The sequence below is a fragment of the Chenopodium quinoa genome, unplaced genomic scaffold (assembly GCF_001683475.1).
Source record: "Chenopodium quinoa cultivar QQ74 unplaced genomic scaffold, ASM168347v1, whole genome shotgun sequence".
NCBI classification, from domain to species: domain Eukaryota; kingdom Viridiplantae; phylum Streptophyta; class Magnoliopsida; order Caryophyllales; family Amaranthaceae; genus Chenopodium; species Chenopodium quinoa.
The window spans coordinates 1602615-1615454 of record NW_018743919.1 but is presented as its reverse complement, the minus strand read 5'-3'; the positions used below and the strand labels follow the sequence as shown (position 1 = coordinate 1615454).

The window sequence follows — 12840 nt, the reverse complement described above, 5'->3', positions numbered from 1 at the left end:
CGAGGTTTGAAAAAGAATTCAAGTGGCAACAAAGTAATCATGAAAACAATTAAATTCGATTTCATTATCACTTTGCACAATTTTAATTGTTTGATTAAATTGTCTATCAACCATAGCAACAAACGCCATAAACATCTGAAAAATTTCAGTTTTATCAAGCATCAAATAAATTCAAACAACTCGAGAATAATCATCAACAACAGTAAAAAAATAACGAGCCCCACACGATGAAACATGTTGATATGGACCCCATAAATCATAATAAATTTTTACAAAAATTCTAGAAGCTTTATTATCACTTAGAGGAAATTTATCTCTCGGATGTTGAGCACAATAACAAACTTCACATCCTTTTGCTAAATTACTTTTATTATTGCTAATATGAGGAAGCAACTTAACTACTTTTTCCGAAAGATGCCCCATTCGTCTATGCCAAAGATCCAAATCAGATGGCTTTTCGATCACAGACACACGTTGCACCACATCCGGTTTGCTAAGATAATAGAGTCCGTCGCACCTAAGTCCCATTCCAATCAGCTCCTTCATTGGGTCCTGTATGGCACACATAAGTGAGTTAAATTGCACAACAACTCTTAATTGATCACTGAGTTGAGAAACAGAAATTAAATTGCAATTCAATTGACATAAAGAACGCCAAAGATAGTAATTTTATCGGACAAGTAAACTGAGCAGGCCAAAGTTGCGAGTACACTTGCACCATTGGGCAAGCCAACAAGACATTCAATGGCGTAAGTGTCAAAAAGCCAAGATTTATTTCCGGTTACATGGTGAGTAGCTCCGGTATCGATAATCCAACAAGTATCATCAAAGTTACCATTTAGCCGATTTTCTGGAACTCTTGTATTACCCATAAGACCGGCCAAAGCCTCCCTACATGGAGATTGATGGTCGGGTTTTTCTGGTGGCGGCGGTGGTGATGTATCATCGTCGGCCATGGATGTTTATTGAGGAGAAGAAAAATTTAATCTGCTCTTGATACCATGATAAATTAGATAGAAAATAGAATTGAATGGCTTGAATTTCTCATTGATCGTAATGTCAAATATATAATAGTTACACCTCTTAACAATAGAATCAAAAAATATGCTAGAATCCTAGGAAGTTAACTAAAATACAATAGATAATATTTGCCAAAAGATATCCTCACAAAAATATATTATATGATATCTCATTAAATTTTTATTTTTTCCTACCATATTCAAAGTATTATCTATTGACACTTTTACTTAGTCAAACTAATCATATTGGAACAAATTAAAGGAAAATATAATTTATTTACCTATTTTTGATAAATTTATTTGATATTATATTAAAGGATTAATTTAACCAAAAGATTAAGCTTATGATTCAAGTCTATGACCATTATATATGTAGTCATCAAATACGAAGTACAATTGAACAACAAAATAACGACTTTACATGAAAAAGTTAGGTTGTTACAGTATGCGCGTGCTTGTGTTTATCACCACTTCACTAGTTAATGCAAGTATCCCAGAAAGAATTTGGCCATGTTTGGCCATTCTCCATCTTAAAACTTTGATTTCTATTCGATTTCCCACTTAGAAATTAAATTTCTCTTTTTTAATTTTACAATTTGTAATTATTCAAGTCACCTATATATGATATGATTATTTGTTCCACTAAAGAATTATTTTCCAATACCAGCTACCATCTAATAGAAAAGTAAAGTGGTCATGAAGAAAATTCTAAATTTACTGTGAAGATTTCAGTTTTGACGTAAGGACCAAGAATATGAATACGTCTAAACATCCACAACCCAAAATGGTACCATTTAAATGGTCGTCGTTGGCAATTCTTTTATCCACCACGTTATTTATGATTCCGGTATTAAAAGCTAAACCAACGTACTTAGGCAATGGTTGTTTATATAACATCATGTTTGCAAACAATAGCCAGTACCAAACTAACCTCAACACCTTCTTCCAGTACCTAACCTCTAACTCCGTTTCCTCCCTGAACGGCTTTTATCACACCACAGCGGGGAGCACCACGTCCGATACTGTCTACGGCTTATTCCTCTGCCGTGGTGACCAAAATGTCACCTCGTGCAGTGATTGTGTTACTATAGCGACTACTACAGACCTACCAGCATACTGCCCCAGCCAGAAGGTAGCAGTAATATGGTATGACAAATGTATGGTAAGGTACTCCAACGAGCCTATGATCGGAATAACATCTTTAGATCCGGATGGACCGGAGTTGTCAGTATCCAACGACCGGAATTTAACAGGAAATGAAACTCGTTTCGAAGAAATATTAGGAAATACTATGGTAGAAATATTAATCGAAACTGCAAAAGGAGATGGGAAAAATAATGGGACAAAAGCGGTGAAAATTAGTGATTCCGAAACTTTGTACGCGTTGGTGCAGTGCACACCAGATTTAAGTGCTGATTCTTGTTACACTTGTTTATCGATTACCAACTCCAATCTTAAATATCAAACTGATGGTAGTTATATACTGCCTACCTGCAATTCTAGGTATTCAACGTCGCCTTTCTTCAATTACTCAAAGGACGACATCTCTGTCCCCGCCAAAAAAATCTAGCATGAACCCAAGGGGTAAGTCAATATCATCCCATACTCCCTATGTTGTTTTAATATCACCCAAAATGAAGGAGTGAGTCTTATCATGATTCACGGTTAATGTTAGCCAACCTCAAATTATTTTAAAGCTAAGGCTTTGTTTTTGTTGTTGTTGTAGGTAGGAGAGATGACGTTATTTAGAACACAATTTTTTATGTGCCGTGGCTGGCCACACCGTGTGGCTGGAGTTACTCGGTCAGGGGTTACTCGAGGGATTACTCGGGGGGATTACTCGATCAGAGGTTACTTGAGGGGTTACTCGAGGGGTTACTCAGCTAGGGGTTACTCGAGGGGTTACGGTCAGTAGCCCCTGACTGAGTAACTCGAGTAACCCCAACCACACAGAAAAATCCCCATATTTAGAAACATTAGTACTGTATGATGAGTTTATTCCTTCAAAGTTATCAATTTTTAATGTTGAGAGTGAAGTGTAGCTCAAGTGGTTAGAGTTCCCCTCTCAATTCCAGGAAATCTTGAAACCGATTCTCATCACCCACCCTTATAACTTACTAAACACCAAAAAATCAATTTCTTAATGTTTAGTAGTGGCTATTACTTTCAACGATGACTAGCTAAGAATTAGGAATTAGTATTTCAGTGGGTCTTAGGTAGTTATGTTAAGAGGATTAATAGTGGAGAGATTATTTATGCATTTACTTTGACCATGTGATCGTGATAACATCTTCCTATTTTATAGCTTTGGTTGGTTATTTTACGTGCCTATAAAACTAGGTAGTGTGCCTTAAGTTGAGTTGCAGAGATTAATAAGAGTATTATTATTTTTTCATTCTCTCTATATTATTTATGTTTATTAATTTCAATGTTGTGTTATGTGAGCCATATGAAGGGATTAGGATGATACTAGTAAAAGTTAAAAGTTTCTTTACCATAATGGGAATAAATCAAAAGTTCGAAGATAAAAAAGAACACTCCCTCCATGTTTTAATAAACGTTACACTTATTAAATACGGTTGTGTTTTAATAAGTGTTACACTTTCTTTTCGCAAAACGTTACATTTTAATATTATATGTTTCTCCTCTCATTGTCCCCATCCAAACCCACTACTACTTTTTTTTTAAATTATTTATTTCCACTCACATTCATTACATTTCAATAAACTATCAACTCCACTATCTTTGTTTTACATTTTTTTTAATAATCCAACTACCCCACTTACCTCTTATTTTATTTAAGTCAATTAAATTGCCTAAAACTACATGTCGGTCAAAGTGTAACACTTATTAAAACACAGAGGGATTATTAAAACCGAAAGCTAGATGTTAAAGAAACAAAGGGAGTAATAACATTTAATTAATTTATTTTATTTACTAATTTTTATTTATTTATTTATTCATTTTTAAAATAATAATAATAATAATAATAATAATAATAATTATTATTATTATTATTATTATTATTATAATCCACATTATTATTATTATTATAAAAAATTACAAAAACCTTCAAAGTCAACCAAATTATAAGAAATTAGTAGGGAGTCGAGATACAATCTAGGACCCCACCCCTCTAGGTATAGCGAACCCGATCCTACTGAAGATGTGAGCAGCTGCACGAGCACCAATATCTTGAGTCCTAGCAAACGTTTGAACCCACTTCAGCAACGCAACAACATCTTTCTCTAATTCCCCCAATGAAGAAAAGGAGAAAGGAAGAAAACCATAGCCAATAGCTCTGCAATGCGCCTCATACTTGTCCCGCTTCCGCTGAGCAGTAATCGACACCACACGACCAGGGACGAAGTCGGACAACCCAGATTGTGTTAAAGGAGAAGACCCCGTCAAGTAACACACACATCAAGGCCTCTATCCCAAGAATAAAGTAATACATCCGTAGGTCAAAGAGCTCATCGTTCCCTCCAATCAACCCAACGTTAACCTTCTTTCTTACAGAAATTCCAGACCGAAAACAAATATCAACCCAACATTATTATTATTATTATTATTATTATTATTATTATTATTATTATTATTATTATTATTATTATTATTATTATTATTATTATTATTAACAAAAACCTATTAAACAATTTACAAGAAATTAGTGGGGAGTCGAGACACAATCTGGGCCCCTACTCCTCTAGCTATAGCGAACTTGATCCTGCTGAAGATGTGAGCAGCAGCACGAGCACCTATATCTTGAGTCCTTGCGAACGCCTGAAACCTGCTTCAGCAACGCAACATCGTGCTTCTCTAATTCCCCTAATGAAGAAAAGGAGAAAGGAAGAAAACCATAGCCAATAGTCCTGCAACGCGCCCCATACTTGTCTCGCTTCCGCAGAGCCGCAACCGGCACAACACGATCAGAAACGAAGTCAGACAACCCAAATTGCGTCAAAGGAGAAGACCCCATCAAGTCAACACATACATCAAGGCCTCGGGCTAGTTTATTTTCGTGTGAAAATTGATTTGGTGTAGTCTATAAGGTAACTAACAATACAGAGTGATTATAGCAATCAATCCTAAAGAGAAAATACTCTATAGAATCGTGATTTAATACTGAAAAATATCTATCATTTTTTTTTATTCGGGGGACATTAAGAAATGGACAAGAAATAGCTGTGAAGAAGCTGTCTAGTGGATCTAGTCAAGGTTTGCATGAATTCAAGAATGAGGTTTTGTTGCTAGCCAAACTTCAATATAGAAATTTGGTGAGGCTATTGGGATTTTGTTTGGATGGGAAGGAAAACCTGCTAGTATATGGATATGTGCCTAACAAAAGCCTAGACTATTTTCTATTTGGTATGATATGTTGACTTTTTCATCAAGGAAATATTACCTACTGTTTTTTTCAAACAAATTATTTTACTTTGACTTTTACGTTTATTAATGTACAAATTTAATCAATTAATATCCTAATTAATACTAAAGGACAGTTTTGCAATGACTACATTAAAATTGTTATCGCTACAAAAACGAAATCTACACCCTTGATTATCATTACGTAAATTAGGACCATTAATTTAAGTTGACCATAAAAATACCCAAGAAATTCTTTAACTGTTTTTCCATAATATCCTGTACATAATAAACTACTCCCATGATGATTTTCTGCAAATTATGAATAACATAACGATCCACTTAACATAAAATCGATCAATTAGTGCAAGAATGACCACAGAGAGTTATGGACAGCAATAATTAAATTCTTATGAACTGTGTAATTATCCTATCCAATTATTTATAGTTCTTATATCCAAAGTATAAAATTGTATTCCTTTTTTCTAGTTTTGTTGGCAGTTTTCTATTTATTTGTTTGGTTATACATACATTAATCCTATCTATGTTAATTGGTCCTCCATATCAATTTAATGGAGATTTAGGTTGAAGCTAGGTTGAATACTTGGAACTGCATCAATGGCAGCAACAAGCAGTTATTTTTCTGTTTTTTTTTTTTTTTTTTGGTTAAAAATAAAGTAGTAAAAAAAATAAATTATAATTTAGAAGTCAAAAATATAAATGGACAAGATTAATCATTAATATTTAAACGGTTGAGATTGAAAGTAGTTACAATGACTACATTTTTAATATGGCCATTGAAAAGTCTTAATACTAAATACGTTTATGATAATTAATGTGCAGATCCCCAAAGGCAAGGAGAATTAGGTTGGAGAGTACGTTACAAAATTATGGTAAAAGTTGCTCGAGGAATGCTTTATCTCCATCAAGATTCTCCGCTTAGAATCATACACCAAAGCCGCTAACATCTTATTGGACATGGATATGAATCCAAAAATTGCTGACTCATGGCACTACAAATAGGGTTGGTGGTACTTAGCAAGTTAAAAAAAAAATATTTTGATTATATTCTTTAACAACATTACCAAGAGAAGGGGTAACTTTTTTTCAAGTATATATATGTTTGCAGTCTTACCCTAAATGATGTCTTCTATAGTGGTTATATGGCTCCAGAATACGCATTGAAGGGACGATTTTCAATCAAATAAGATGTTTATAGCTTTGGTGTACTGGCTTTAGAAATTATGTACGGAAAGAGAAATACTACTTTCCAACAACTAAGCTACGAGAGGAGGATCTTCTTAGCTATGTAAGAAACTTAATTACTAATTTGTTGATGTATGTAGATGTAAAATAAACAAAAAAAATGACAATTATTCCTAACAAAATTAGAGTATCTAGGCTTGGAAGAAATGGAAAGATGGTGCGCTCATGGAATTAGTGAATCCAAGAATAAGAGATTCAGATCTAGCAACTGAAGTCATAAAATGGATTCCACTAGGTTTGTTATGTGTTAAAAAATCACCATACAAAAGACCTACTATGGCAATTGTAGTTCGTAAGTTGGATAGTCATTCGAAAACTCTTCCGGAGCCTGAACAACCCGGTTTTTTCATCAGAGGTGGACGAGACACTGCATCAAGTCAGTCGACAAGCAACTCCAATACAGGATCTGTCAATGAGGTATCACTGACTGTAGTTGAACCGAGATAGTTCAAGCCTTCAACTCTTCAAGGATGTTTTTTTATAAATTACTGGATATTTATAGTCATTTTATTAAGCCTTTTGGTAATGCAATTACCAAAGCATTGTGAAGTATTTATTTGTCAAAGAATTTCACGGAAATATATCCCAGTAGTGAGAATAAACTGTTGTGTTTTTGAGAGGAAAACAGTGCTAGGCTTAGATTTGACTATTGAGCTAGACTCCGTGAAATTGAAGAGGGTTCATAAATATAATGTCTTGTATCCATTAAAAATTCTTAAATAGACATGGTTCACATTAATTTATTGTGAACCACTATTATTAGGGACACTATGGTCGCTATATTAATTAAAAACAAAGGTCCTTGTGTTAAAATAAAGGTTATTATGTTAATATAGGAGACATTGTGTTAGTATAAAGATCATAAGAGATTAACTTTTTTTTTTTAAATGAACGTTTTTATACTGGTCAATATGAATAATAAAGGTCATTATGTTAAAATTAAGGTTACTATGTTTAACATAGCATCAGTTAACTTATATGTATTTCAGCTTCATAATAATATTAAAGGTCACACGAGTTTTGAATAAAGTCGCTATGTCAAAATTAGGGTTATTATGTTCAATACAACGTTATTTACACGTGTATAAGTCCACAATAATATTATTGTGAACCAGGTCCAAACAAGTTTTTTCCTGTATCTATCGCATATAAACTTCAATTCTTACTTCTCTCAAAGGAGAAGTTCATCATATGTAAAATAATCGTGTGTTAATAATGTTAATTTGAACATAGCTAAATTATGATGTAGAAATGATAATTTGAACACCAAACTATATGATGGTAAAATGCATTTCATTTTGAAAGCTGGTAAAATGCATTTCATTATGGTAATTTTATTAGTTTCTTTCCTAATTCCGGGTACAAATAAGTACCAAAGAACAAAAATCTAAATGATAAATAATAATAAAAACAAATTTTTTACAACAAGCTCGAGAGTCATGACATGCTATCTTTAACTATGTGATTGATGTGATTAAGGATCACGATAGTGATGATAAGATTATGTATGTTCTTGCTACTCTGATATTTCTCCTAGTTTGATAAGAATTATACCTATATATAAATGCGATATTTGAAAATTAAAATTAAGATTAAAATATCTAAAATTAGTAGATTACTTTGTTCATGACTTGTCCCACAGAAAAAACAAAATAACCCTTTTTTTTTTCTTATTAATCCCCTGTTTATTTTATTCTTTCTAATTTGGTAGGAAATTTTATAAATTATTATACAAGTGTATGAAGAACAAAAAAGAGAAGTAAAGAGAAAAAAAAGAAAAATAACATAGCATAAAGTTATTATCCAATTTTATTGTTTGTATTTGGTTTTGTTAGAGCTGCAAAGTTTTCCTCGCATGGTCTTAGTTTTCATGCATGATTATGATAATATTATGGATATTTGGCAATCATCTTCATTAAGCTAAACACATGTATGTCGACGTCGGCCTATCCACTGAAAGACAATTGAAACAAATTGTTTCTTTCAATTCCTCCTTTAAAGTTAAATTGTCATCAACTAGTTAAGTTGTTGTATGTTATGGACCAAATTGTTCCTGAATTAAACGGATCTGTTGTGATAGATTATCATGACCGTGTTGTTGTGATAAATTGTCAAAGGTACCGTGGAAGCCGTGCCTTTTCAGTATTTCATGGTGATAATCATCTTGATTTTTCCTTCACTGTTCTTGATAGAACAATGTATACTATAAGAGGGGGGGTGAATTGTAGTGTATGTAGACTATGGTAAATTTTGCGGAATTAAATCTACTACTAAGAGAAAAGACACTGAGATAGGCAATGAATAAATTCACTATGTAAAAATGATTTACAATCACTAATACGTTGCCTAGACTCAAGTTCCGTGGGGAACTCAAGTTATCCAACTGTGATCCCTCAATCACAGTTTCTCACACTTTGTGATTCTACTCCGAATCACTTGTACAGTGTAAAGAACTCTCTCAAGTCTCACACTTTACAACTCTCACAACCCAATCCCAATTACACAATGATTACAAATATTTCCTAAGGAACTTAAGAGACTAAGGATGGAAGGAACTTCTCGTTTTAAACACTTTGAAACTCTACGCTCAGAATACTTAAATTGTTTTTCCACACTTTCAAAAAGCCACGTTGATCTATTTTTATAGGGAGATTATCCAAGCTTCTATCATGTTCCTACTTCCCCCTCAATCCCACGTTCACCTATATTGGGAAGTTGGGATGTAAGTGGAGGAAGTTGAGAAACATGATTTCACTAACTTGACTCCCAAGTCCAACGTGCATCCTGTTTTTAAGCAAACAGAATTTTACCAAGTCAAAATCAGTTTAAAAGAATATTTATTAAAAAGATAAATATTTATTTATTAAAAAGATATTTAAACAATTAATTAATTTAAAATAAATTTATCTTTTAAATTAAAGAATTATTTAGATTTTATTTATTTATAAAATAAATCTTTTCAACTGATTTTATCCCAATATTTTCAAACTGATTTTATCTCTTCCTTAAATTAAGGATTTTGAAAACTGTTAAAAACTTTTCTGAGTCATTCGTCAAGTTCCTTCAGGAACTTCAGGTTCCTTCAGAAACTTCGAGTTTCTTCTTAGTTCCTTCCAACACTTTTGTTTCTTAAGTTCGTACACTGAGTAACTAAGTATATAGAGTCGTGAGGACATGTTGAAAGCTTGCATTCATCATCAAGTCTTCCAAACTTTGTTGTTCCTACTCCGGAACATATTACTTCAAACCTGAATCTTCTGCTTAACCAAGACTCTTTAAACATCATTAGTCGGAGTTTGTTTTACGTAAGTCAATCATCAAAATATAAGGTAGTCAATTCAACAATATTCCCCCTTTTTTGATGATGACAAACAAAAACAAACTCGGTTAAAACAAAATAATCATCCAGGCAAATGTCGTAACCATTAACTGAATAAACTAATTATATAAACAAAACAGTAAAATAAACTAAGTATTAAGAAGTCTGCATCATTCATGAAATTAATAAATTATGAAATTTATACCTTTGCTTAAACGATGAAGACTTGAAGAGGAATCGGTTTGAGTCCAGCTTTCTGAGTTTGTTCTTCTCTTCCCCCTTTTGACATTATCAAAATGATAGAAAGAGCATGCTATATATAGTACTAAACTACGGAGGGAGTAGTAAATCTGAATTCATGAACGATTAAGCATGCGCACACAGTTCATATGCAACCAAAATGAGAATATCTCATTCAAAAACAAATCAAGCCAGTTGATTTCAAACCGAACCAAAACGAAATGTATAAAACAAACCAAAAAAGATCCAAAATAAACAAAAGAACATTGTTCAAAAATCACAAGAGATAGTAGGGTAGGTATGGTTGGCAAATATTAGGAAATGGTAGTAGCTTCATGGTAAGGGAACATCTTTGATTGCATTGAGAATGGTCTTGTAACACTGTTCCTTCACCGTAGCTTTGACTTCCTGGGTTGAGGAGTCCATATGAGTGTTTATTTTATCTTCCAGAGAAATCATCTGAGTTTGCAACCCCTCAACTTTAGTAGCCAAGTTATCCAGTGTGGAAGAAAGATGAGTTATACTCTGTGTAAGTGTAGTGGACAAAAGATTAAGTTCCTCCTGGATTTGCAAGGAACTTGGACCAGAGCTTAAAGCACTGAATCCGAAACCAGAAGTACAAGGCTGGGAAGCATGTCGAGATGGTATGGTGTGGTGAGCAGGGGATGGAACTGGAGGTGGTGATGGAGTTCCTTCTGGAACGGATGAGGAGGGACCCTGAGGAACTTGGGTGGAAGTTCCTTCAGAAACTTTGGTTGAATCATCATCCAAATCAACAATAACTAGCTCAGATTGCAGGGGTTTGGGTTTGGATGTAGCAAGTCTGATACTTCTCCTTCGTCTGCCTGGTACAGGGGTGTGTTTGACAGAGCCCCCAACTTCCTGAAGTAACTCTTGCAGTAATTCCTCTTGATCATCCTCTTCCTCCTTCTCATTCTCTTGATCAACCTCTTCCTCCTTCTCATTCTCTTGATCAGCCTCTTCCTCCTTCTCATTCTCTTGATCATCCTCTTCCTCCTTCTCATTCTCACTCTCTACTGCCCCAACATTCTTATCTACTTCGACCTCTTTGTCACTATCTTTCTCTGTTTCTTTCTCATCAATTGTATTTTGCTCACGGTCTTCTTCTTTCTTTTCTACTTCCCCCTCACTGTGTTCCCCCGCAGAATCACTTTGCACATCAGATGCAAAACAAACATTCCCATTCACCACTTTTAATTTCAGCTTTAACAATGATTTTTCTTGAAGGATGTGTTCAGGTTTGAGAGTGTATGTCTCGATTTGTGGCAAAGGAACTTTCAAATCTTGAAACACCACTGTCAATAGGGAACCATAGGGTATGTGTAGGTCGGGAATGCAGTGGTCTAGGTGGGTTATCATTAAGGCAGGAAAATTAATGCTAACTTTCTTTGCTAGACAGAAGATGAGGGATGCATCTAACAGGGTTACAGTACTGCGTTTTTGCGAACGAGGAAGAATTCCTCTCCAAATGATGTTGAACAATAGTTTATGCAAAGGAGTTAAGGCATTGTGGTTAGTTGTAGTAACTTTCGGGTTTCCACCAATAAATGTGACAATTTCGGTTTCATTGTGGCCATCAACGGTGTTTTTGGATTTGTTTTTGACATAGGTTCTATATCCAATATTTGGGGTTTTAAACAACTTGGCCAAATAACCTGCATCAAACTCAATATTCACATCACCAACCGTAGCACTACATACGCCATCAACGCAAACAAAAGAGGAGCAAAATTCATCCATTAATGTAGGATAAATTGGAAACTTTGAACACACATCCAACAAATATATCCAATTTTGATAATCCAACAACTCTAAAATTTCGGAAAACTTACAATCCGTGCACCATGAGTGATCAATTGCATACCCAAGTAAGAATTTGTCGTTTTGGGTTTGCCGGGCTTTCTTCGATGGTGCGAGGTGCGACGGGCCTTAGTGTTTTCTGGTTTTTCCTTGGGTTGTGTAGCCTTGCGTTTTGGAGCTTGAGAGGAGGAAGGGATTATCATAGTTGGAGGGACGGGTTTTGATGGGGTGTTCCGTCCGGATCGTCGTTCTAAGGGGTTGGATGTGATGTTGGTTTTCATTGTTGGGTGAATTTTGAGAAAGTAGGAGAAGTGGGAGAAGTGTATAAATTGAGGTTGGTGGGAACTTGAAGGTGAGGATGGGTTTATGGGGAGTGACGGGTGATGAGAGATGATGATGTGAATATTGAAGAGGGGTAATGGGGAAAGTTGATAGGTTTGTGAGAAGTGACGGTTCAAGGGGTGTGGTGAAGTGACGGATTAGGGGAAGTTAATGTGGGAGTGAATGTGGGAAAGTGTGTTAGTGGGGAGGTTGAAAGGTTGTGTGATTTATTTACAATAAAAAGAAAAATAAGGAAAAAAAATAAGATAAAATTTAATTGAGAAAATAAAAAATCTTTTTGTTGTTTTGGAATTTATAAGATGAAATTAGTAAAAGGATAAAATTAAAAATTTAAAGATAAATAAAAATTCCAGTAAGTTACTTCAAAGTAAAATACTAGTTGACCTGTACAAAGCTTTTCAAAAAAAAACTTGGAAAATAATATGGCTTAATTTGTCTTCTTTATTGACATAATCACATGATCACACA

The 12840-nt window shown here is 34.2% G+C and overlaps 1 protein-coding gene across 1 annotated transcript; it reads left to right on the top strand.

The window, feature by feature from the left end:
• The first annotated feature begins 1917 nt into the window (after window positions 1-1917).
• On the top strand, window positions 1918-2589 carry LOC110687179 (cysteine-rich receptor-like protein kinase 25). Its single transcript, XM_021863793.1, has one exon. It carries the CDS (start codon window positions 1918-1920, stop codon window positions 2587-2589), a length of 672 nt encoding a protein of 223 aa, XP_021719485.1.
• Window positions 2590-12840: the final 10251 nt, after the last annotated feature.